The sequence below is a fragment of the Nematolebias whitei genome, chromosome 18, assembly GCF_014905685.2.
Source record: "Nematolebias whitei isolate Nwh7 chromosome 18, NemWhi1, whole genome shotgun sequence".
NCBI lineage: Eukaryota > Metazoa > Chordata > Actinopteri > Cyprinodontiformes > Rivulidae > Nematolebias > Nematolebias whitei.
Window position 1 is genome coordinate 16,296,675 of NC_056515.1, and position 23,014 is coordinate 16,319,688.

General features: G+C 41.2%; 1 protein-coding gene across 1 annotated transcript in view; it reads left to right on the forward strand.

Moving 5' to 3' along the window:
• The window catches only part of ogdhb (oxoglutarate dehydrogenase b), a 35,355-nt gene extending 14,456 nt beyond the window's left edge, over positions 1-20,899 (forward strand). The window contains exons 5-23 of the mRNA XM_037692154.1: positions 1,435-1,550; positions 3,594-3,748; positions 3,844-3,990; positions 4,097-4,187; positions 4,591-4,770; positions 4,848-4,976; positions 7,197-7,376; positions 7,807-7,959; positions 10,467-10,569; positions 11,520-11,648; positions 11,740-11,890; positions 15,308-15,435; positions 16,709-16,887; positions 16,971-17,042; positions 18,523-18,648; positions 18,737-18,809; positions 18,912-19,075; positions 19,234-19,388; positions 20,648-20,899. Of these exons, the coding sequence (XP_037548082.1) occupies positions 1,435-1,550; positions 3,594-3,748; positions 3,844-3,990; positions 4,097-4,187; positions 4,591-4,770; positions 4,848-4,976; positions 7,197-7,376; positions 7,807-7,959; positions 10,467-10,569; positions 11,520-11,648; positions 11,740-11,890; positions 15,308-15,435; positions 16,709-16,887; positions 16,971-17,042; positions 18,523-18,648; positions 18,737-18,809; positions 18,912-19,075; positions 19,234-19,388; positions 20,648-20,768 (2,552 nt within the window). The 3' untranslated portion in view covers positions 20,769-20,899. The remainder of the gene's footprint in view (positions 1-1,434; positions 1,551-3,593; positions 3,749-3,843; positions 3,991-4,096; positions 4,188-4,590; positions 4,771-4,847; positions 4,977-7,196; positions 7,377-7,806; positions 7,960-10,466; positions 10,570-11,519; positions 11,649-11,739; positions 11,891-15,307; positions 15,436-16,708; positions 16,888-16,970; positions 17,043-18,522; positions 18,649-18,736; positions 18,810-18,911; positions 19,076-19,233; positions 19,389-20,647) is intronic.
• The last annotated feature ends 2,115 nt before the right edge of the window (positions 20,900-23,014 follow it).

Consider the following 23,014-nt stretch of genomic DNA (forward strand, 5'->3'; position numbering starts at 1 on the left):
ATGGATGGATGGATGGATGGATGGATGGATGGATGGATGGATGGATAATACATCATTATTCACTGGGGTGGCTGTGGCTGAGTGGTTAGAGCAGTTGTCCTCCAATGCAAGAGTTGGGGATTCGAATCCACCAACAGTCACATGCCGAAGTGTCCTTGGGCAAGACACTGAACCCCTCATTTCCTCTGATGTGTGTTCCATCAGTGTATGAATGTGATAAATCACTGATTAGTCTTTGTATAGATCTAGTAGAGTGCTGTATGAATGGGTAAATGAGGCACAGATTGTGTTGTAAAGAGCTTTGAGTGTCTTGATAAGATAGAAAGGAGCTGTATAAATACACTCCATTTACCATCATATTTTAGGGCTCTTGTGACTTTTTAGCACAAGATATTTTAGTGACTTTTTTACACACTCGAAAAACAGAGATTTGTTTTCCTAACTGAAATGAAAATCATAAATACTTTTATTTTCCTTTTTTAAGTTAATGACAATGTGCCAGAACTTCCTTGAGATCTACCAACGTCCTTTCTAGGGCCTCTCCCAATTTCTTCCACGTCATGTTTTTGCTTCTGCAACTACACAAACCACAGTCCTTCTGGCCTCCCTGAAGTTCCAGCTGCTTCAGGAGTCCTCTGGGACAGCCAAGCTTTAAAGACTTCCTCCACCAACTTGATGGCCTCCATGAGCGCTGGTGTCTAAATGGACTGTAAATGGACTGTACTTATACAGCGCCTTTCTATCTTATGAAGACACTCAAAGCTCTTTACAACAATCTGTGCCTCATTTACCCATTCATACAGCACTCTACTAGATCTCTACAAAGCTAATTGAACAAATCATTCTAATGAGACTAAGTGCTTTATCACATTCATACACCAATGGGACACACATCAGAGGCAGTGAGGGGTTCAGTGTCTTGCCCAGGGACACTTCGGCATGTGACTGCTGGTGGATTCGAACCCCCAACTCTTGCATTGGAGGACGACTGCTCTAACCACTCAGCCACAGCCGATGACCTTGTGGCTTTTGAACAGGACAAGTTTGGTTTGGGTTTATGAGAAAACTGTATTTTTTACTAACTAAAGTCTGGACTAAATCTAGGGATAGAAATGTATTTCTTTTTTCAGCTGCTCCATTTTTCAGCTAATGAACTTGCACAAACTTATAGCATGAGTTGTAATGAAAATAACACAATGCATAAACAAGAAATCCAATAAATATTTACTTCAGTAGTGTTTTCCAAGACCTTTTTCCTCCCGTTTTGTGTGTAGTTTTATTATTCCCATCTGTCTTTTGCTCTGTTCTGTTATTCACGTCTAGTCTGGCTCTCCTCAGACTCAAAATTGGACTTCATACTTACATTTTAAGAACTCACTGTGTGTACATTGTTACATAATTGGCTGTATTTGCATGTCACTGTGTTCACTACAGGGTTGTATGGACTGGCTGAAAGTGACCTGGACAGGGTGTTTCGCCTTCCCACCAACACCTTCATCGGCGGCAATGAAAGTGCTTTGCCACTCAGGGAGATTATTCGGCGCCTTGAGGTAAATTATGTGTAAAAAATAAACTTATCTTTGTATATAGAATGGGAAACCTGCATTAGGTTACTACTATCTCAAACAAACTGAAAGATGGATTAAAGCTTTTTAAAACATTGATCCATCCTCTTGTTACATTTGGATATTGCAACATATAAAATATATTCTATAAAAAAAACACAAACACAGATATTTGACACATTCATATTGATCAGAATGATAAATAAAATGTGCCCCCTCACAGCAAACAGGTGTGTTTGCATGTGGGCAACCAAACAAGTTTTTATAAGAACAACTAACAACTGTTGTATTTTGCTAAAACACAATTACACGATAAAAACGGTTATTTTTAACACAAAGTAAATCATTTCTTGCTTCTTTTACGTCAGCTTGATTAATTAAATAAAAAGGTTTAACACTTTACAACCAACAGTAATTCATTCCAGAGTTAGTTGAATAAAACAATACTCAGTCATTTGAAACAGTGAAAAAGAGGTTTTTCAGTGAAAAATGTATTTTTTTTTATTTATTTAAGTTATTTTGACCTTTTCATGTTTTGTGTGAACTGATAGTAGGATAAACCTGACACTAATAAAAAAATATATATTTAAATCCGCATTGTACATAAGTTGTCTATTATTACAAAAAATACTCCACATCGACTTCAAAAGTTTATAATCTTTTTGAATATTACTTTATTTTGAAGGAGTGGATTGTTAGCCATCTGTAGCAGTTTAGGCACATTAACTTCTGCAAAACACTAATTGTGTTATTCTAGATGTAAGTACAGTGGCCCTAAGGTGTAAATGAACAACATTTGAAAAAACAAAATTACATTTGAAAAAAAACCAGAATTACATTAAGCCAAAGCGGAAGTGGCCGAAATCACATTCGAAAAAACAGATTTACATTAGGAAAAACAGAATTACATAAAAAAAAACGGAATTACATTAGAAAAAACAGAATTACAGTAGAACGAAACAGAATTATATTTGAAAAAACGGAATTACATTTGAAAAAAATTGAATGACATTAAGCCAAAGCTAAAGTAGCCAAAGCGGAAGTGGCCAAAAACAAATTTGAAAAAACGGAATTACATTTGAAAAAATGGAATCACATTAGAAAAAAATGGCATTACATTTGAAAAAAACATAATTACATTTGAAAAAAAAAAACATAATTACATTAAGCCAACACAGAAGTGGCCAAAATTACATTAGAAAAAAATGGAATCACATTAGAAAAACCTGAATTACATTTGAAAAAAATGAAAGTTAAATTATTTTTGAATGAGTCCATTTTGTCAAATGTAATTCTGTTTTTTTCAAATGTTGTGTTTTTGTTGTCCATCCATCCATCCATCCATCCATTATCTTTACCCGCTTATTCCATTTTGGGTCACGGGGGTCGCTGGTGCCCATGTCCAGCAATCACTGTGCGAGGGGCGGGGTACACCCTGAACAGGTCTCCAGTCCATCACAGGGCCACATAGAGACAAACGAGACAAACAACCATTTACTCTCTCACTCACACCTAGGGACAATTTAGAGTTACCAATCAGCCTAACATGCATGTTTTTGGTCTGTGGGAGGAAACCGGAGTACCCGGAGAAAACCCACGCATGCACGGAGAGAACATGCAAACTCCACCCAGAAGGCCCCTGGACCGGGGTTTGAACCAGGGACCTGCTCGCTGAGAGGCAGCAGCTCTACCAGTTGCGCCACCATGCTGCCCGTGTTTTTGTTGTATTTTTTCAAATGTATTTCTGTTTTTCCAAATATTGTTCATTTACACCTCAGGGCCACCGTATTACGGTGACTGTATGTAAGATATCTTAAAACACAACACTGTTAAGTTACACTTGTAAAATCAAAATGGGTAAAACAGCACTGGATTATATACAAGTAAAAAGGCAGCTAATACCAAAGAAAAACTTACAAAACCTTCAAAAAGACCTAAATAGCATTAATCAAGACCACTATGAGGGGATACCATGCAGACAGTTAGGGCTTGACTGTTCTAATTTACACCTCCCTGTCTGTCTTCTAGATGGCTTACTGCCAGCATATTGGCGTAGAGTTCATGTTCATTAATGATGTGGAGCAGTGCAAATGGATCAGGCAAAAGTTCGAGACACCAGGAATCATGCAATTCAACTTGGAAGAGAAGAAGACGTTGTTAGCCAGAATGATTCGATCCACCAGGTTAGTCTTTGGCTCTTTACTGTCACAATCTGGAGGTCAAGGTGGGAAACATGCTCTGAGTCCTGTGAAACACTAGTACCTGCAAATGGTTATAGGTTTGAGGAGTTTCTTCAGAGGAAGTGGTCTTCAGAGAAACGTTTTGGTCTGGAAGGCTGCGAAGCTCTGATCCCGGCCCTTAAGACCATCATAGACAAGTCCAGTCAGAGCGGAGTGGAGAGCGTGATCATGGGAATGCCTCACAGGTACAGGAACAATCAGTGCAGTCTAATGTCCATGTGAGACTTTTTATGTATACACCACAATATAAGTGAAGTCACGTCACTAACATGTCATGTTCTATATCTTCAGAGGCAGGCTGAATGTGCTGGCTAATGTGATCCGAAAGGATCTGGACCAGATCTTTTGCCAGTTTGATTCCAAGTTGGAGGCTGCAGATGAGGTTTGAACATCATCGGCAGATATTTTTGCCAAGTTTAACACAAAAGGAAATGACAATAATCTATAAGAAAACAAGAATGAAAAATAAAACATATTTCTTCCGGCTACCCGAGGCCTTATGATTGACTGGAAACAAGTGGAAAAAAAAAAGTTTTAATTGGTAGATTTTCTAAATTAATTTTGTTCAGAGTCAAGATGTCTGTTTCTCCAATATTCTAACTTTTATGCTAAGCTAATGTTGCAGAAAGGACATCTAATGTTCAACAAAGTGGATTTAAAAACAAACTGTAATGTATTCAAATTCAAATGAGGGAAAAGTTGTGATCTATCTCAGTTGAAGAGACGGTGAGAGTCTAAAGGATCACTTGACTTCCTTTTCTGAAGCTCTTCACTTCTGTTTTCAGGGTTCTGGTGACGTGAAGTATCACCTGGGGATGTATCACAGGAGGATGAACCGGGTCAGCGACAGGTACATCACCATGTCACTCATGGCAAACCCATCACACCTGGAAGCTGTGGACCCGGTGGTGCAGGGAAAAACCAAAGCTGAACAGTTTTACTCTGGAGACAATGAGGGCAAGAAGGTACACTGACTCAGGCTCTGTAACTGTAAATCTATAAAGTTTCTAAAACTTTTTTGCTATAACATTTTCTTTTCCAGGTTATGTCCATTCTTCTTCATGGCGATGCTGCATTTGCCGGCCAAGGTATTGTGTACGAGACGTTCCATCTGTCAGACCTGCCGTCATACACCACCCACGGCACCATACATGTGGTGGTCAACAACCAGGTACAGTAAACTTGAAGAGTTACCTCATAACATTCCACTTGAGAGCTCAGCCAAGAAGGCATCCAGACTTTACAAACTTTAAAGGGGAAGAAGGGAAAAACGATCACCTAAATGACATTGGAAATTACATTCAACCTGCCACCAAAACTTTCACTTCCACTTACTGTTCGAAGGCTAAGGTGCCCTTACAGTTTCAAGAAGGTTACACAAAATGAACAATTTCCCATACTACCATCCTATTTATGAAGACTGAGACAGTTTAGACGTGTGCTGTATGAGCATACTTCTAGACGATGTCAGTGAATAAGGCCAGGCTGATTCTGGCAGATCCTGATCACCACTTCATGGTGAGTTCAGGTTGCTTCCATCTGGACGCAGGTATCTGCAGCCCAGATGTAGAACGAACAGACTGAAAAACTCATTAATCTCTGTAGAGATCAGACTTCTCAATGAACAGTGATGATTTCTGTACTGTTACTCTAATGTCTCAATGACTTATCTAGTATGGATGTTTTGTGAGCCTACTGACTGTAAAACAAATTGTCCCTTGGGGATAATAAAGATTCTTGAATTTGAAGTTGAACTTCTATGCTCTCATTGGGACCTTATCAGCAAAGTTCTGGATGTATTGAGTCTCTGGAGAGTTTTGCTTGGGTTATGGACTAAGGTGTGCACTAGGTCTTCTTAATCAGATAAAGTGACGATGGGAGGAAACTTGGAGATGTTTCATAGGTGGAGAAGAGAGTAGTGATGGGCAGATGAGGCCTCATTGGGTGTATGGCACACTTCCCAAAGTGTGTCGACACTGTGTTGAAACTGTGTTGCTGTATCACTTAATGGCGACATCTGCTAGATTTAGAAAGTCATTGCAGGCAAAGTCAATAAAGACTGGGAACAGACTGAACTAGGTTCAGTCACACGATTTTATTTAGAAACATCAGCTGCTGTAACATCTTTGGGTTGAGGCGATTGCGTCGTTTACAAACCAGTTCTCCTGCTTTTGAAAGCACCCTTTCCCAGGGCACTGATGACGACTGCATACATAGAAATTTCATTGCAAGTTTGTATAACGTAGGGTAATTTAATATTTGCGTTTTCCAGTATTGTAGTAAATCCTGTGATCTTGGTGTGTTCACATCAGAGATATATCTTTGTACCTCGATAAGACAGCACCTGGGAGCAAATCCTACATTTCACCTACAACAGAAATAAAAGTTAATTCATGTAAACTAATTCAAATATCCTTCAGAAAGAAATTAGAATAACCCGAAAGAAAAATGATCAATAGTGGAAAGGAGAACGGAATAATAATTTACCTTATTCTCCGTGATAAGATTAAAATGATCCCACATGGGAGAAAACTTCCTCTTCCTTGGTTGATCCATGGTATTCGATGACAAGCCAAAAACCAATGCAAAGCAAAGAACACAAATTATCTCCATCCAACAAAACGTGTCGATACATTTTCTCCCTTATAAATACAATTTGGCGCGTTCAGAACCAAATGATACAGCAACTGAATTGGTCACGTGGTTTTCCTTAAAGAGATACGTGCACCGACACGGGGCTTCGCCTTGTTTGTTCAGCACATGCACTGAGGTTTCAGTGTCATCAGACCCATCACTAGAAGAGAGATGTTGCAGAAATGTGTTATATAATCCTCCAAAGAGAGATGTGGATCAAGTTGGACACAATTTTTTCTGACTGACAAGGAGAGGGAAATGTTGCGACAGAAGTAGGCAATGCTGGTTTTAGGTGATGAGCAGTTCTGGTAAGGAGTTCCACCTAGGATTGCTTTAGTCTTTGAGCTACTCAGATGAAGAAAGCTGTGCTCTGTCCGTGTCTTACTCTCCTCAAGGTGAGTACTGTAGGAGTGGACTGTTGGAGACTAGATAGCAACTCTAAATTTTAGCGCTCTTGATACCCAGTCATGTACTGTATGTCAATCACAAGGGAGTGTCAAGAAAGTCCAGGTCAACCACCCACCACCCCAGTTATAAAAATGTATTATAGAAAAATATTACACATGTAATAATCCTTCAAAAAATGTCTTTAAGTCTCTTTTACCAGCTCCTTTAAAAAATTGTTGATGTTTTTAACCAGGTTATGTTTGTGTACCGTCAGTATTTGTCTGTTTATGTAAAACTGCTGCTTTATACTGCCTACTTGGCAACGACTCACTGAGAAAATAGACCCTAAGTCCTTTTCTTCTACTTGCAGATTGGATTCACCACAGATCCTAGGATGGCTCGTTCATCTCCATATCCAACAGATGTTGCTCGGGTGGTCAATGCACCCATCTTTCATGTCAATACAGACAACCCTGAGGCTGTAATGTATGTGTGCAACATAGCAGCGGAGTGGAGGAACACGTTCCATAAAGATGTTGTCGTAGACCTGGTAAACAAACACGTTTGACTGATGCTTGAGGCCAAACAGCGCTCGTGAGCTGAAATACCATTATTCCATTAATTGTAAGGGATAAATCTTGATTAGGACAGAAATCATTATTGTGCTTGTTCTGTGGTAAAATGTTCTACGTTGACAAAGGTTTTCAAACCACACAAAGTCCTTGTTGTTAATAGTAACTTAAGTGTGGAAAAAGGTAGAAACTGGATTAAAAAATAAAACAAATGTGCACAAAATAGCAAAATTAGCCTTCTGTTTTATTGCCCTAAGTTTGTAAAGATAACTGAAAAATGTGCTTTTAGTGATTTACCAAGATTTATAGCTCCATTAATAAATACATACTATTATGTTGTTGTTCAGCCTAATGTGATATAATGTCAACACAAGAATGTCACAACTAAACTCTGACCCCTCACTTCAGGTGTGCTACAGGCGTAACGGCCATAATGAGATGGATGAGCCAATGTTCACCCAGCCGCTGATGTACAAGCAGATCAAGAAGCAGAAGGGGGTCCTGCAGAAGTTTGCAGAGAAGCTCGTTGCTGAAGGAGTTGTTTCAACACAGTACTATGAGGTGAAGTAGCCTTTAGCTGCTGTTCACTGTCTGAAGCATGCAAGCTATAGAGAAAGATGCAGCTTAGGTTCCTTAGATGTCTGTTGTCACAAATGTGGTTTACAACAGGTAAATTGATGGGAGACTGCAAGAAGCCAAGATTCAACATGTCTGCTGACTTCCTGAGAAAGAGAACTTTACTAATTGGTTTTTCTTGTCGTGATCGGGGGCAGCACAGTGGCGCAACTGGTAGAGCTGCTGCCTCTCAGCGAGAATGTTGCCGGTTCAAATCCCGGTCCAGGGCCTTGTTCACTCCGTGCACGCGTGGGTTTCCTCCGGGTACTCCAATTTCCTCCCACAGATCAAAAACATGCATGTTAGGCTGACTGGTAACTCTAAATTGTCCTTAGGTGTGAGTGCGAGAGTGAATGGTTGTTTGTCTCGTTTGTCTCTATGTGGCCCTGTGATGGACTGGAGACCTGTCCAGGGTGTACCCCCCTCGCACAGTGATTGCTGGACATGGGCACCAGCGACCCCCGATGACCCAAAATGGAAAAAGCGGGTAAAAGATAATGGATGGATGGATGGATGGATGGATGGATGTCATGATCAGCTGGTGAAGGTAAACCCAATGGTGCAGGCAGGCAGTAGCAGACTCAGAAGATATATAAAATAAGGTATTTATTAACAAGAATTCAAAAAAGGCTGATGGTGCAGCAAGATTTACATAAATCACATGGAGTAGACGGGACATCACCAGTGGACAGCATTCAATGCCAGGACAAAGGACTAACACGGAGACACAGACTTATATACAGTGACAAACGAGACAAAACACCTGTGTGGGCACACAGCTGAAACACATCAGGGGAAATGACAAACTAGGAAACCAGGGAGTGCAGGAACAGAAGCACAACAATTCAATTCAATTTCAATTCAGTTTATTTATATAGCGCCAAATCACAACAAAGTTGTCTCAGGGCACTTTACAGGAACATTCACATACATAGAAAAGCCAATTAGTAAAGTTCTCTATCTAAGGAATCCAGCAGACAAGTTGAATCTTAGCTTCGTTGCAGTCTCCCATCCTGAGCAAGCACAGTGGCAACAGTGGAAAGAAAAAACTCCCTTTTAAAAGGAAGAAACCTCCAGCAGAACCAGGCTCAGGACAAGTGTCCATCTGCTTTGACCGGCTGGTTGAGAGGACAGGAAGGAGAGACAGACGAACATAGAATGGTAGGTCCAGGTGTATCTGAAAGACAAGAAAAAAAAAAATACATGTTAAGGATAGAAAAAATAATTACAAATACAAAACAGGTTGAGCGGCGTAAGTAAAGACAGTGGCAGAGTGAAAAAGTGTGGTCAGTTTGTCAGACAGCAGTCAAAGCCTATAGCAGCATAACTAAGGGGCAGCTCAGGAAACCCAAGCCGACCCTACCTATAGGATTTAGCAAAAAGGAAAGTCTTAAGCCTAGTTTTAAAACTGGATAATGTGTCAGCCTCACGGACAGAGATTGGAAGTTGGTTCCACAAGAGAGGAGCCTGATAACTGAAAGATCTGCCTCCCATTCTGTTTTTGTAAATTCTAGGAACCACAAGTAAACCTGCAGTCTGAGAGCGAAGTGCTCTGTTGGGAAAATATGGAACAATAAGATCTGTAATATAAGATGGAGCTAGGTTTGTTGATTAGAAGTAAGATTTTGAATTCTATTCTGGATTTGAAAGAGAGTCAATGAAGAAAAACTAAAACTGGAGAAATATGATCTCTCCTACTAACTCCAGTTAAGACTCTGGCAGCAGCATTTTGGATCAACTGAAGACATTTTAAAGTATTTGGACACCCAGATAATAAACCATTGTAATAGTCCAGTCTAGACGTGACAAATGCATGGACCAGTTTTTCTGCATCATTTTTAGATAAGATGTTTCTAATTTCAGATGGAAGCATACATACACTAGGAAAACACAAACCCTATAGAAAACAGAAACTGAAGATAAGAAGGACACAAAACATAAACACAACACAAGATGGGGCTAAACACCAGGAAACAGACCACAATCCCTACATTTCTATGTATATGAATGTTTCTGTTCAGTCCCTGAGACAACTTTTTTGTGATTTGGTGCTATGTAAATAAACTGAATTGAACTGAATTAAATTCTGCCTATTGGCACCACTATAAGCTTCTACAGGATCCTAAATTTGGGCTTTCTCAGTGAGAAGAAGTTGATTTGACGTTTTGTACTAACATAGAAAAGATTTATTGATGCTGAAATCTGCTGATCTGTGTAACTAAGTGAAGCACGAACGATTTGATTGTTCAGCTGCAATAAAAGAAATGTCTAAAACAATGTAACCACAAACTAATACACTTATTTATGTTCACATTTCATATTTACAGTATATGTCTTTTACATAAATATGTAAAGTAATCAGTTAGAATGAAAAAATACTTATTTGTTCAGTTGAAATAAATATGTACAATGTAACAGTCATGTATTCAGATGTACCTTCTTCTGTGTTCCAGGAGGAAGTAGTCAGGTATGACAAAATCTGTGAGGATGCTTATGCTCGCTCCAAAGATAAGAAGATCCTCCACATCAAGCACTGGCTAGACTCACCCTGGCCAGGTAATATAGATATGAACTGAAATAGGGATGGGCATGTACTTGCTGCCGTACACGTCGTACCGCTGTATAAGTCGCATCTATTATGTGTCACCGCTGACAACCTGAAAATGTGGGCTGTGTTGTGCCAAAAATCCATTGAATAGCGGCTGCAGGAGCGTGCACGGGAGGACTTTAACAAGAATTTAACAAGATTAACACTTAAAAACAATTATTTGTTTGCTTGAAATTATAGTAAAGGTGTGTCTCAGTCTAACTTTTCCTTAATAAATGCACTTTAATGGTCAAATCAGCTGCATTTCAAAAGCCAATTTGCGGTTGCGGGAGTGCGCAGAGTGACAACTTGCTGTGCATTTCTTCATAATTTACCAAGATAAACACCTAAAAACAATTATTTGTTTGCTCAAAATTACAGTAAAGGTGTGTCAGTTAAACTTTTCCTTAATAAATGCGCTTTAATGGTAAAATTAGCTGTATTTCTCCTGGGCGGCACGGTGAAATGAAGTTGATTTGTCGTTTGCTGCAGGAGTTCTGGAGAGAGACGAAGGTGACCTGGATGGCAAGCCAAGTGTCTCATTAATAGCCACTTTTACCTATTAATGAGACACTTGGCTTGCCATATTAGTCGAGGGCCCTCAAGCAGCTGAAAATGGTAGTGTTCAACATTTTCCATGTCAGAATGAACGAAATCGTCAGCTCTCAGCCAAAAATAGGGTTATAAATATGGGGGAAAACATAACTACTTCACTTAGCTGTAAAAGCCTCAGGCATGCTAATTTATGCAAAAAACTGACTTATGCAGCGAAAAATACAGTAGATGTAATTTTGTTTTATTCAACAGAAACCTTAATAATATTTGGAATTACAACAAATCAAAGAAGTTTTTTTTCTTTGGTCTGTGGGAAATATATCTGGTGTGAAGTAAATGCAACATTTTCTGTCTGAATATTTAGGCTTTTTCACTCTGGAGGGTCAACCTAAAACTATGAGCTGCCCTTCGACTGGCATCAGTGAAGACAAGCTCAGACACATTGGAAACATTGCAGCTTCAGTCCCGGTTGAAGATTTCACAATACATGGAGGTGCTCTCCCTCTTCTCTCTCTGGTTGTTGTAAATGTCCTCTGAATGAGCTGTTAAACCTGCCTGTTTCTGCTGCTGCCATCATCCTGCAGGCTTGAGTCGTATTCTGAAGGGGCGAGCTAACATGGCGAGCCAGCGAGTGTGTGACTGGGCTCTTGGCGAGTACATGGCCTTCGGCTCTCTGCTAAAAGAAGGAGTCCACATCCGGCTCAGTGGACAAGATGTAGAAAGGGGCACGTTCAGGTAAAAATAGGTTTTCTTTTAATAAAAAAATAGCATCATTGATGCTAAATACTTTGTTTTAGTGTGGAATGGGTGATTTTGGTCATCTTACTGTTTTACTGTTTGATTTTAGTTATATTTAACAATTAAAACCTTCATGTTGCTTGACTAGGAGGCAAAAATGTCTAAATGAACTTTAATATTAGAAAACAGAGAAATAACAGTCTTTGTTTGTCTAAAATAAAATTCTTGAAATAAAAGGGAAGTTTTTCCTTTGATATAATTTACAATTTCCTCTGACTTATTTATCATTTTGGCACACAAACAAGTTTCATACCAACAGGCTTCACGTTAAAGCAAGACACATGCAACAAAAAATTAAAACACATTCATCCATCCATCCATCCATCCATTTTCTTCCGCTTATCCGGGGTCGGGTTGTGGGGTAGCAGCTTAAGTAGGGAGGCCCAGACTTCCCTCTCCCCAGCCACTTGGGCCAGCTTCTCCGGGGAAATCCCGTGGCGTTCCCAGGCCAGCCGAGAAACATAGTCCCTCCCGCGTGTCCTGGGTCTTCCTGTGGGTCTCCTCCCGGTGGGAGGAGAGCCCAGACACCCTGCGGAGAAAACTCATTTCGGCCGCTTGTATCCGAGATCTCGTTCTTTCGGTCACAACCCAAAGCTCATGACCATAGATGAGGGGAGGAACGTAAATCGATCGATAAATTGAGAGCTTTGCCTTTTGACTCAGCACTCTCTTCACCATGACAGACCAGTACAGCGCCCGCTTCACTGCAGACGCTGCACCTATCCGCCTATCGATCTCACGCTCCATTTTTCTTTCATTCGTGAACAAGACCCCAAGATACTTGAACTCCTCCACTTGAGGCAGGACCTCCTCCCTGACACGGAGAGGGCACTCTACCCTTTTCTGGCTCAAGACCATGGCCTTGGATATGGAGGAACTGGTCTTTATCCCGGCTGTGTCGCACTCGGCTGCGAACCGCTCCAACGAAAACTGTAGATCACGAACTGATGAAGCCAATAGGACCACATCATCTGCAAAAAGCAGAGAAGCAATCCTAAGGCCACCAAAACAGATCCCCTCAACACCTTGGCTATGCCTAGAAATTCTGTCCATAAAAATTATGAACAGAATCGATGACAAAGGGCAACTTTGGCTGAGTCCAACTCTCACCGGGAACAAGCCTGACTTACTGCCGGCAATGCGGACCAGGCTCTGACACAGGTCATACAGGGACCTAACAGCCCGTATCAAAGGGCCTGGTACCCCATACTCCCGGAGTACCCTCCAAAGGGTTCCCCAAGGGACGCGGTCAAACACCTTCTCCAAGTCCACAAAGCACATGTAGACCGGTTGGGCAAACTCCCACGCACCCTCCAGGACCCTGCTGAGGGTGTAGAGCTGGTCCAGTGTTCCAAGGCCAGGACGAAAACCACACTGCTCCTCCTGTATCCGAGGTTCGACTATCCAGCGGACCCTCCTCTCCAGAGCCCCCGAATAGACCTTACCAGGGAGGTTTAAGAGCGTGATCCCCCTGTAGTTGGAACACAATCTATGGTCCCCCTTTTTGAATAGGGGGACCACCACCCCAGTCTGCCAATCCAGGGGAACTTCCCCCAATGTCCACGCAATATTACAGAGTCGCGTAAGCCAACATAACCCCACAACATCCACTAGAGCCTTAAGGAACTCCAGGCAAATCTCATCTACCCCTGGGGCCCTGCCACCGAGGAGCTTTTTAATTACCTCGGTGACCTCAGCACCAGAGATTGGAGGGCCCGACCCAGAGTCCCCAGGCTCCGCTTCCTCAGTGGAAGATGTGCCAGTAGGAATGAGGAGGTCTTCAAAGTATTTCGCCCACCGACTCATGACATCCCAAGTTGAGGTCAGCAGCACACCACCCCCACTATAAACAGTGTTGGTGGTGTTCCGCTTTCCCCGCAAGATGCCAGATGGTGGACCAGAATCGCCTCGAAGCCATGTGGAAGTTATTCTCCATGGCCTCTTCGAACTCCTCCCATGCCCGAGTTTTTGCCTCAGCGACCACTCGAGTCACATGTCGCTTGGACTGCCGGTACCCATCAGCTGCTTCCGGGGTCCCACAGGCCAAAAAGGCCTGATAGGACTCCTTCTTCAGCCTGACAGCATCCCTCACCACCGGTGTCCACCACCGGGTTCGAGGGTTGCCACTACGACAGGCACCGACAACCTTGTGGCCGCAGCTCTGGTAAGCTGCCTCGACAATAGAGACACGGAGCATGGCCCACTTGGACTCAATGTCCCCAACTTCCCCTGGAACATGTTCGAAGTTCTCCCAGAGGTGGGAGTTAAAACTCCGTCTCACAGGAGACTCTGCCAGATGTTCCCAGCAGACCCTCACAATACGTTTGGGCCTGCCAGTTCTGACCGGCATCCTCCCCCACCATCAAAGCCAACTCACCACCAGGTAGTGATCAGTGGGCAGCTCCGCCCCTCTCTTCACCTGAGTGTCCAAGACATGTGGCCACAGATCAGATGAGACGATGACAAAGTCGATCATCGAACTGCGGCCTAGGGTGTCCTGGTGCCAAGAGCACATATGGACACCCTTATGCTTGAACATGGTGTTTGTTATGGACAATCTATGATGAGCACAGAGTCCAACAACAGAACACCACTCGGGTTCGGATCAGATCAGTTCCTCCCAACCACACCCCTCCAGGTCTCACTATCATTGCCCACGTGAGCATTGAAGTCCCCCAACAGAACAAGGGAGTCTCCAGGAGGTGCACTTTCCAGTACCCCGTCCAAGGACTCCAAAAAGAGTGGATAATCTGAACTGCCGTTTGGTGCATAAGCACAAATGACAGTCAGAACCCGTCCCCCCACACGTAGGCGGAGGGAGGCCACCCTCATTTACCGGGGTGAACCCAAAACACAGGCATCGAGATGGGGGGCAATAAGTATGCCCACTCCTGCTCGGCGCCTCTCACCAGGGACAACTCCAGAATGGAAGAGTGTCCAACCCCTCTCAAGGAAACTGGTTCCAGAGCCAGAGCCATGCGTAAAGGTGAGTCTGACTATTTCTAGCCGGAACTTCTCAACCTCACCCACCAGCTCAGGCTCCTTCCCCACCAGTGAGGTGACATTCCACGTCCCAATAGCCAGCTTCTGTAGCCGAGGATCAGACCGCCAGGGTCCACGCCCTCGGCCACCACCCATCCCACATTGCACCCGACCTCTTTGGCCCCTCCCACAATACAATCGGTTTTACCGTTTTGCTTTATCTTGATTTTGTCACCAATAAACTGATTTTGTGCTGAAATGATTAACAAGTGGGAAAACATTTTAAATTGCCTGAATGTGCTGTTGGTTCTATTTCCATATACAACCCTTTGAAAATAATAAAAACAAATGTTTTGTTTGTTTGCTTCACAGCCATCGACACCATGTTCTTCACGACCAGAACGTTGACAAAAGAACCTGCATCCCAATGAACCACATCTCTCCTGACCAGGCTCCATACACTGTCTGCAACAGCTCTTTGTCGGAGTACGGAGTTCTGGGTGAGTCCTTTAAAGACTAGAAACTCTCCTTCGATACTAAATTTGAACACAAGAAACTGTCCCAAAGACAGTAACAAAGAGTTTACTATACTCTATCGCTTCATCTTATTTGATTTTTTTTGCATTCTTTCTTTTGCTCTCAACGAATACGGTTGCTTTCACCCTCTCTCCCTCCCTCCAGCTTTTTTGCTCTCTTGACCTATCAACCTCCTCAGAGCCTCTCTTTACACATCTTTTGAATTGAAAATTATTATGGATCTGGTCAGCTGGTCCCTCAACACAATTGAGAACATTGTTTCTATCAGAAGACAGGGTGCAGGAGAGCCCTCGTGCCCTGAAGGGACCCACGAAACTGGATATGTCATTGATTCCTGGGGTGTGTGGAAGATGATGTGCCTATCTGTGCTGTCTGTTGAGGACATAAAAGACGCATACATAATTGGATTTATGATAACAGGATTTCTGTTTTTTGAATTGGCTGATACCTGGGCTTTTGGCCAATAAGGAAGACGTCGGCAACAGTTCTGGCAATAGTAAAGCTGCCTACCTTACTCTGTGCTTTGAACTCTCAGAATATGCTTAGTAAGTTGAACGTGATTTCTGAGAATCATAGGCCACTTGCAGCTTGCAGACATGAAGAATTCTACCTTGGAGAAGGTTAACAAGCACGGACCGGTGGAATGTCCACAAATTTGGATGTTTGGATTTGCCAATGAGTGTACCAGCAGAACTTGAATGCAGACATGTCAGTAGAGTCGGCCTGCCCATAACAATTGTTTATCTGAGTTTGGCCTCCCCGCTGACCTTGGACAGGCCAACTTATCATTGCTCCCGGGGGACACGTAAACTAAGACACTCTGCCTGCCTGCCCCCCCCCCCCCAGGACATCTGTGGCCTTATCAGAATTGTGCTGCTGACAGACACTGTACCATCTTATAAGAACTTTGGAACTTTCTGGTGTGTCTATGAACAACTCACCGCCTTTGTTGACCTCTATGCATAAATGTATTATGATGTAATTGTATAATTATGATGTCATTGTATGTTGCTGTTTATGTTGTAAGATCTTTTTTTGCATCTTTACACTGTTTCCTGGCCAGGACATGGTGTGAGACATGATTTTTTTTTTACTTTCTCCACCCTCGTGTTTTCTTTTCCTCATCTACTCTGTATGTTGTATGTAACAGGTCTCTCTTGTAAATGAGTCCTCGAGGCTCAATGGGAACTAACCTGTATAAATAAAGGTTGAATGAATGAATTTTCTTCTGTGCAGGTTTTGAGTTAGGCTTTGCCATGGCCAGTCCCAACGCTCTGGTTCTGTGGGAGGCCCAGTTTGGAGACTTTCACAACACAGCTCAATGCATCCTTGACCAGTTTGTCAGCTCGGGTCAGGCAAAATGGGTCAGACAGAATGGCATTGTACTGCTGCTCCCTCACGGCATGGAGGGAATGGTAGGAAGAGAAAAAGTTGTTTGCCACCTTGTTAAAACATCAGTTATTAAATGAATACATCTATATTTTTCTCTTTCTCTTAGGGTCCAGAACATTCATCTGCTCGTCCTGAAAGGTTTCTACAGATGTGCAATGATGACCCAGATGTTTTTCCTGTGAGTTTGTTCCAAAATCTTTTTACTTCTGACCTCATCACCCATAAAAAATCATGGGAGATGTTGATTTGAGCTGCTACTACTGCACCTAAAGTTTGGAAAAAAGAAAACCTGCACCTGAATTTTATTTCTCTAAAGCCACAGTTTTAGGTAGTGAGAGATTATTTGATCGTTTTAGATCATCAGCATGAGGTTTACATTATCATCTGTTCATGAATGAAAATCAAAACCATGTGCAGCAGATTTGTTAGTATTATATATGAGAAACAATGGTTGTAACAACTTCTGGACATCTATTTGATTCATATCAAATTGCATTTTAAGAATGCTAAGTAGGGATAGCTTTAAAGCTACACAGGCTACATTCATGCTGTGAAAAAATGGTTTTACTTACAAAGAAAAAACAAACCTATAAATGGAAAAGTAGGTTGTATTAGAGGCTAGTACAGAAACAGATTCCAGCCGCAGCAGCATTGTAGTGGCATGAGATGTATTCTCTTTTTTCTGAGTGATCAAGATCTGACTGCTGGTTTCAGCCAAAGCATAACTTGTCTTACATGTGGAGATTAGTGAGTGAAGGGTCTTTAACTTGTCAGGAACCTAAAAGACATGTCTGGTTTTAGCAACATTTCAGTATGACATGCATTGAGAATGAACTTTGTTGTTAGTATGACATACAGTTTTAACACAGTGACTGTTTGGTTCAGGCTTGTTTTCTGTAGTGTTTTTCTGCCCTTTTTTGTTGTTGTTAAGCTTTATATCAAGGAGTGAGAGTTGTGTTGTGGTTACCATGGGGACCCTAATCAGCCACTGGCAACAGCTTTAACATATCTTTTGATCTTGCTTCTCTTTACACAGTTATACATCAAAATGTAATATATTAATAAAACAAGGTTGAACAACATGTTTGACTTGAGCATCCAAACTGAAACTGGAATCAAATATGACTCCTGGATTCCTAATAGCATTGGTTACATCACTTAATAAACGTGTAAGCCTTGAACCAATGAGGTTGTAATGTTTCCCTTCCAACTGTTTAAACATTTTCTTACACAGTTTACTTCTAACTTATTTTAAAATTATTCAATTTATAGTCACAAAGACAAGCTGTAAGATTAGCAAGGCTGGGATTTTTAGGTTTTAGAGTCACGGACACAGAAATCTCTCTATAGAGCTGGCCAAGAAGAGGCAAGTAAATGGAGAATAGAAGGGAGACGAGAATTCATCCCTGAGGTACAACTCAACCTAACAGAGTTAATGAGGATGTACAATTTAAAATCAGAGAGCAAAGATTCTGTATGTTTAGGCGTATGAACATAACGTGAGGTGAAGTTATCTGACCCATCTACATGATGCTGTGATTAACTTCTGTAAAACAATGAACACTGAGCTGGCTCTTCTGTTAATAATTGTACTGTTCTACTTTAAATATTTTGTATCTTTTTTAAATTACTATTCAACTTTTGTTTTATTGCTTTAGAAACTTCCAGGGGACTTTGCAACACATCAGCTTTATGACTGTAACTGGATTGTGGTTAATTGCTCGACTCCTGCAAACTACTTCCACGTTCTCCGCAGACAGATCCTGCTGCCGTTCAGAAAGCCTGTAAGTGAGGCTCATAGTGAAGTCAGCATAAAATATGATGCTGTTCAAATAGTTCAACGGATTCTTTTTATTATTTCTGGAATGGCAGCTCATTGTATTTACTCCGAAGTCACTGTTGCGCCACCCTGAGGCCAAGTCAAGCTTTGATGACATGTTGCCAGGTGAGCACTGCCAGTTAGAATAAAAGCAGGAAACAAAGTGTAGTAAATGGAGAAGGTACCATTACAGTGTGCTGTTTGTTGTTCCTGTTTCCCTGCTTGAAGGTACCCACTTCATGCGTCTCATTTCGGATGCCGGGCCTGCAGCCGTCAGCTCAGAGAAAGTGAAAAGAGTCATTTTCTGCACTGGCAAGATTTACTACGAAGTGATCAGGGAACGTGAGAACAGAGGCCTGGATGATGTTGTTGCTGTTGTTCGTATTGAGCAGGTGATTGATGCCATCTCTTCTTTAAAAAACTGCACTGATTACATCCAGAGACTCAGACTGAACTTACAGAACTGAAATAAATTGATACATAATAAAAATAAATAAATTGTACTGTTAAATAAGCTAGAATTAAATGTTGTATTTTTTACTCGTTGCAGCTTTCACCGTTCCCTTTCGACCTGGTGAAAGCAGAGGTGGATCGCTACCTGAATGCTGATCTGGTCTGGTGTCAGGAAGAGCACAAGAATCAGGGTTACTATGACTACGTCAAGCCCCGCCTCCGTACTATAGTTGGCCAAACACGCCCCATCTGGTAAGTTTGACTTTTGAGTTGTTGCGCTTGATGTTGCGAAAATGTCGTTTTTTTTGTAGCTTTGCAAAACCATGGAGCTGAAACTTCACCCATTTTGTTCAACATCAGGTCAGCTGCATGAAGACAGTAATCCTGTGACTTTAACAGCTTCTTAATATGGTTAACTACTGAAGAAGCCATCACAAGAAAAACAGCTCCTTTTATAAAACAAGAATATTAACACAATAACAATTTCCCTTATTAGTTAAATTTTTTTCTGTTTGAATCCAACATATTCGCCCACTGCCTCTAACGACAGGTGTGTCTGTGTTTGTCTGTTAGTTTTCTAAATTTTTCTCCACTGATAGGATTGTAACTCTCAAAAAGAAAACCATTAAATGTAAATCTACAACTTTTTGAGTCAGCTTGATGCAAGATGCCTGTCACAGCAAATCAGATCTAGCAAACACAAAAATTGCTACCAGTCTGACAGATATTGGACTCAAATTGTGTGTGTTAGTAGCTGAGGGCCATGCCCTCCACATAATCCAAATACTAACAGACCTTTGTTTAAAACTTTGGCAAGCAAGAAATATGCAATGGATCAAGGAATGCTACTTTATTTTAAAAGCTGGCGCCAACATGGTGGATAACCTTTTCAACAAAACTATTAACATATTTATACCAAAAGTCACATTTGTTCCCTTTCTACAAAGCTCACTCCAGGTCTACCTGGAAAAAAGCGATGTTAATCTCAAGGGACTTCCTGGTAAAAGTAAAAATAAACTGCCACGTTCTGTTTCATGCAGTTCGCCGTCTACAGTGTCAGTACTGGATGAGATCCTACTCTGCTGCCACAGCTACAGCAGTAACAAACACAAAAAAGCTTAAGCTCAGGCATTTTTATAGATATTAAACTAAAATCTGTAGTAGCTGAAAGGTATGTCTAAGCTTATTCCATGTGCTAACATTTGCACTAACAGGCCTTGCATAGATTGTCTTTAATGGGGAGAATAAGAGTCAATTCCTTCTGTAAAACGAGAACACATAAACAAGTCTGTCAGGTTGTTGAAACGTTTCGTCTTTTGGATAAAAGACCAAACGTTTCATCAAAGAAGAATCCGTCCAGAGGACCTGACTCGACCTTGTTAGACCTGGATGAGCTGCTTCAGGACACTTTATAATCAAGGTTTGACTGACAGACTATGCTCTTTATTCTCCTTCCGAAGGTACTAAAATAAGGAACTTGTTTTTTGATGCTTACCTGTGTGTGTTTGCAGGTATGCTGGCCGTGGCCCTGCAGCAGCTCCAGCTACTGGAAACAAGCACACACACCTCATGGAGTTGCAGCGATTACTGGACACAGCACTGAGCCTGGATGCTTTCTCAGGGAAACTTTAAAACTGTGGAAAATGACCTGCATGATGGGTCCAGAAGTGGCTTCTCTATTTGCCAATGTGTTGCACTAATGTTCAGGCAAAATGCACAAAGAACCAACTGACCTTTGAACACTGTTACCATGCAAGTTCACAGGGAAGGACACAATGAAGGAAATAAATTATAAACTTGCACTGAATGTATAATTTTATACAAAATGAATGTTTAAGACCAGGTTTAATCAGAATAATTTCAGCATATTCTGCAAAGCAATGCTTTGTTCATCCATTATTTTATTCATTCATTTAAAGAGGGTCTTTTAAAACTGGATATTACACAAGACAAGAAGTAGTCAATAAAATGACATTAAGTTATTTGGGAAACACTCTGAGGAAATAAATTTAGACTGTATCAACTTAAGCTAAGATAGAAAGCTTGATTAGCACATGACTAATAGGAACATCTAGACGTACAGAGGGTTGCAAAATATGTCACTCCCATTGACAATCTTTCTTTTGAGTTGCTTTATATTCTTGAAATTCATTAATTTTGTCATCCATCCATCCATCCATCCATTATCTTTACCTGCTTCTTCCTTTTCAGGTCGTGGAGGTCACTGGTGCCCATATCCAGCAGACACTGGATATGGATCATCCCCACCCCATGTCAGTACTTTGTAAAGCCAATTTTTGCAGCAAATATCCATCAGTATATATTTTTTCCATTCTTCATGACTAAACTGATCCAGTTCCTTCGAGCTGGGTGGTGCTTGTGTACAACAATCTTTAAATCAAACCAGAGATTCTCATTTGGATTGAGGGCTAGTCTTTGACAGGATCAATGCAGGACCTTTAACCATTTTTCGTTAAACCAGTAGCTTTACTTCTGCAGTGTGCTTAAGGTCATTGACCTGTAATTTGCTTTATCTATTTTTCCCATAAATCTGACTGGTTTTCCAGTCCCTGACTATATAAACCATTTCCACAGCATGATTCTGCCACCGCCATGCTTCATTCTAGGAACAGTGTTCCCGGGACAATGAGATTTACACCAGATAGTGTTATTATTGATGGCAAAATGTCGTGTTTGTGTCTTATTTGACCACAGCATCTTTATCAGCAAGTTTGGGGAGGAAATTTCTATGTGCCTTTTTCTTTTTTATTTTTTTAAGCCATGTTTTTTTTTACCGTAATTCTCTCCATAGACCAGTTTTATGCAGGTTATGTGATGCTATGGATAAATACTTCAATTTCTTCAGAAAAAACATTTTCCATCATTGATGTCATTGGCCTCCTGGTTGCTTCTAAGTAAGGAGCGTCCAACTCAGTTTCAAAAGGGGGCAAAATTCAAATCTTGGTCCAATCCACAGGCTGATTTCAGTTGATGCTGAGCATCTTTTCTTGGTTGCAGGTTCATCAACAAGCATTTCATCTGTCTCAACTGACGTTCTCTTGTGACCTTTCCAAATCAAAATCAAAGACGTCTGAAAAATCCAACCATTTTTCAGGCTTCAAAGTTTGCCAGCTCTCCTGAGAAGTCTGCACTTAACGTAAACAGTGTAAATTAAGTTTGACATGTTTTACATATATGTTTTCCTTCCCACCAACAGTGACATTTGGGGAACAATCCTCTTTTAGCAAGTTTATTATAGTTGCGTCGTCTTTCCATTTTCTCGCAATTGGTAAGATACAGGTAAAGATAATGGATGGATTCACTGTGAGATGTTTAGTGTTTGTGACAGTTTTAGAGTTCAACCAATTGACTATATAATACTAGACGTCGCGCTTCTTCAGATCTGAAACCATGAAATCCCACTTTACAGGAGCTGCCAGGTTGTATTTTTGGAACCAGAGTCTGCTCACTGGAGATGTGGGACTTTAAATCCTACACTCCCCACACACAGTAATGGTGATATAATATTCAAATGTACAAAACAAGAACTGTGTGATTCAATAAGAGTCAGCACCTGAGAGAAATTATAGAAGTGTATGTTTTTATTTTAATAAGAGCAATGTCTAAAACTTGTATCAAATATGGACGATAGAAAGTTGATCACATTCCAGCTTCAACATCCAGGTTCCCATTGGATGTTTACAGCAGCTGCTCCAGTCCAGATTTGTATTACTCAACTTTATCTTTAACCTGTATGGAGTTCCTTGGTCTTCTTGCTGTCTCTTGCTTGGTGGTACTTAGAGATGTTACATTTGGTGTTAAGTCTAAGGCCAGAATAGGTGTATGCATATATATATATATATAAGGCCCAGCAGAGA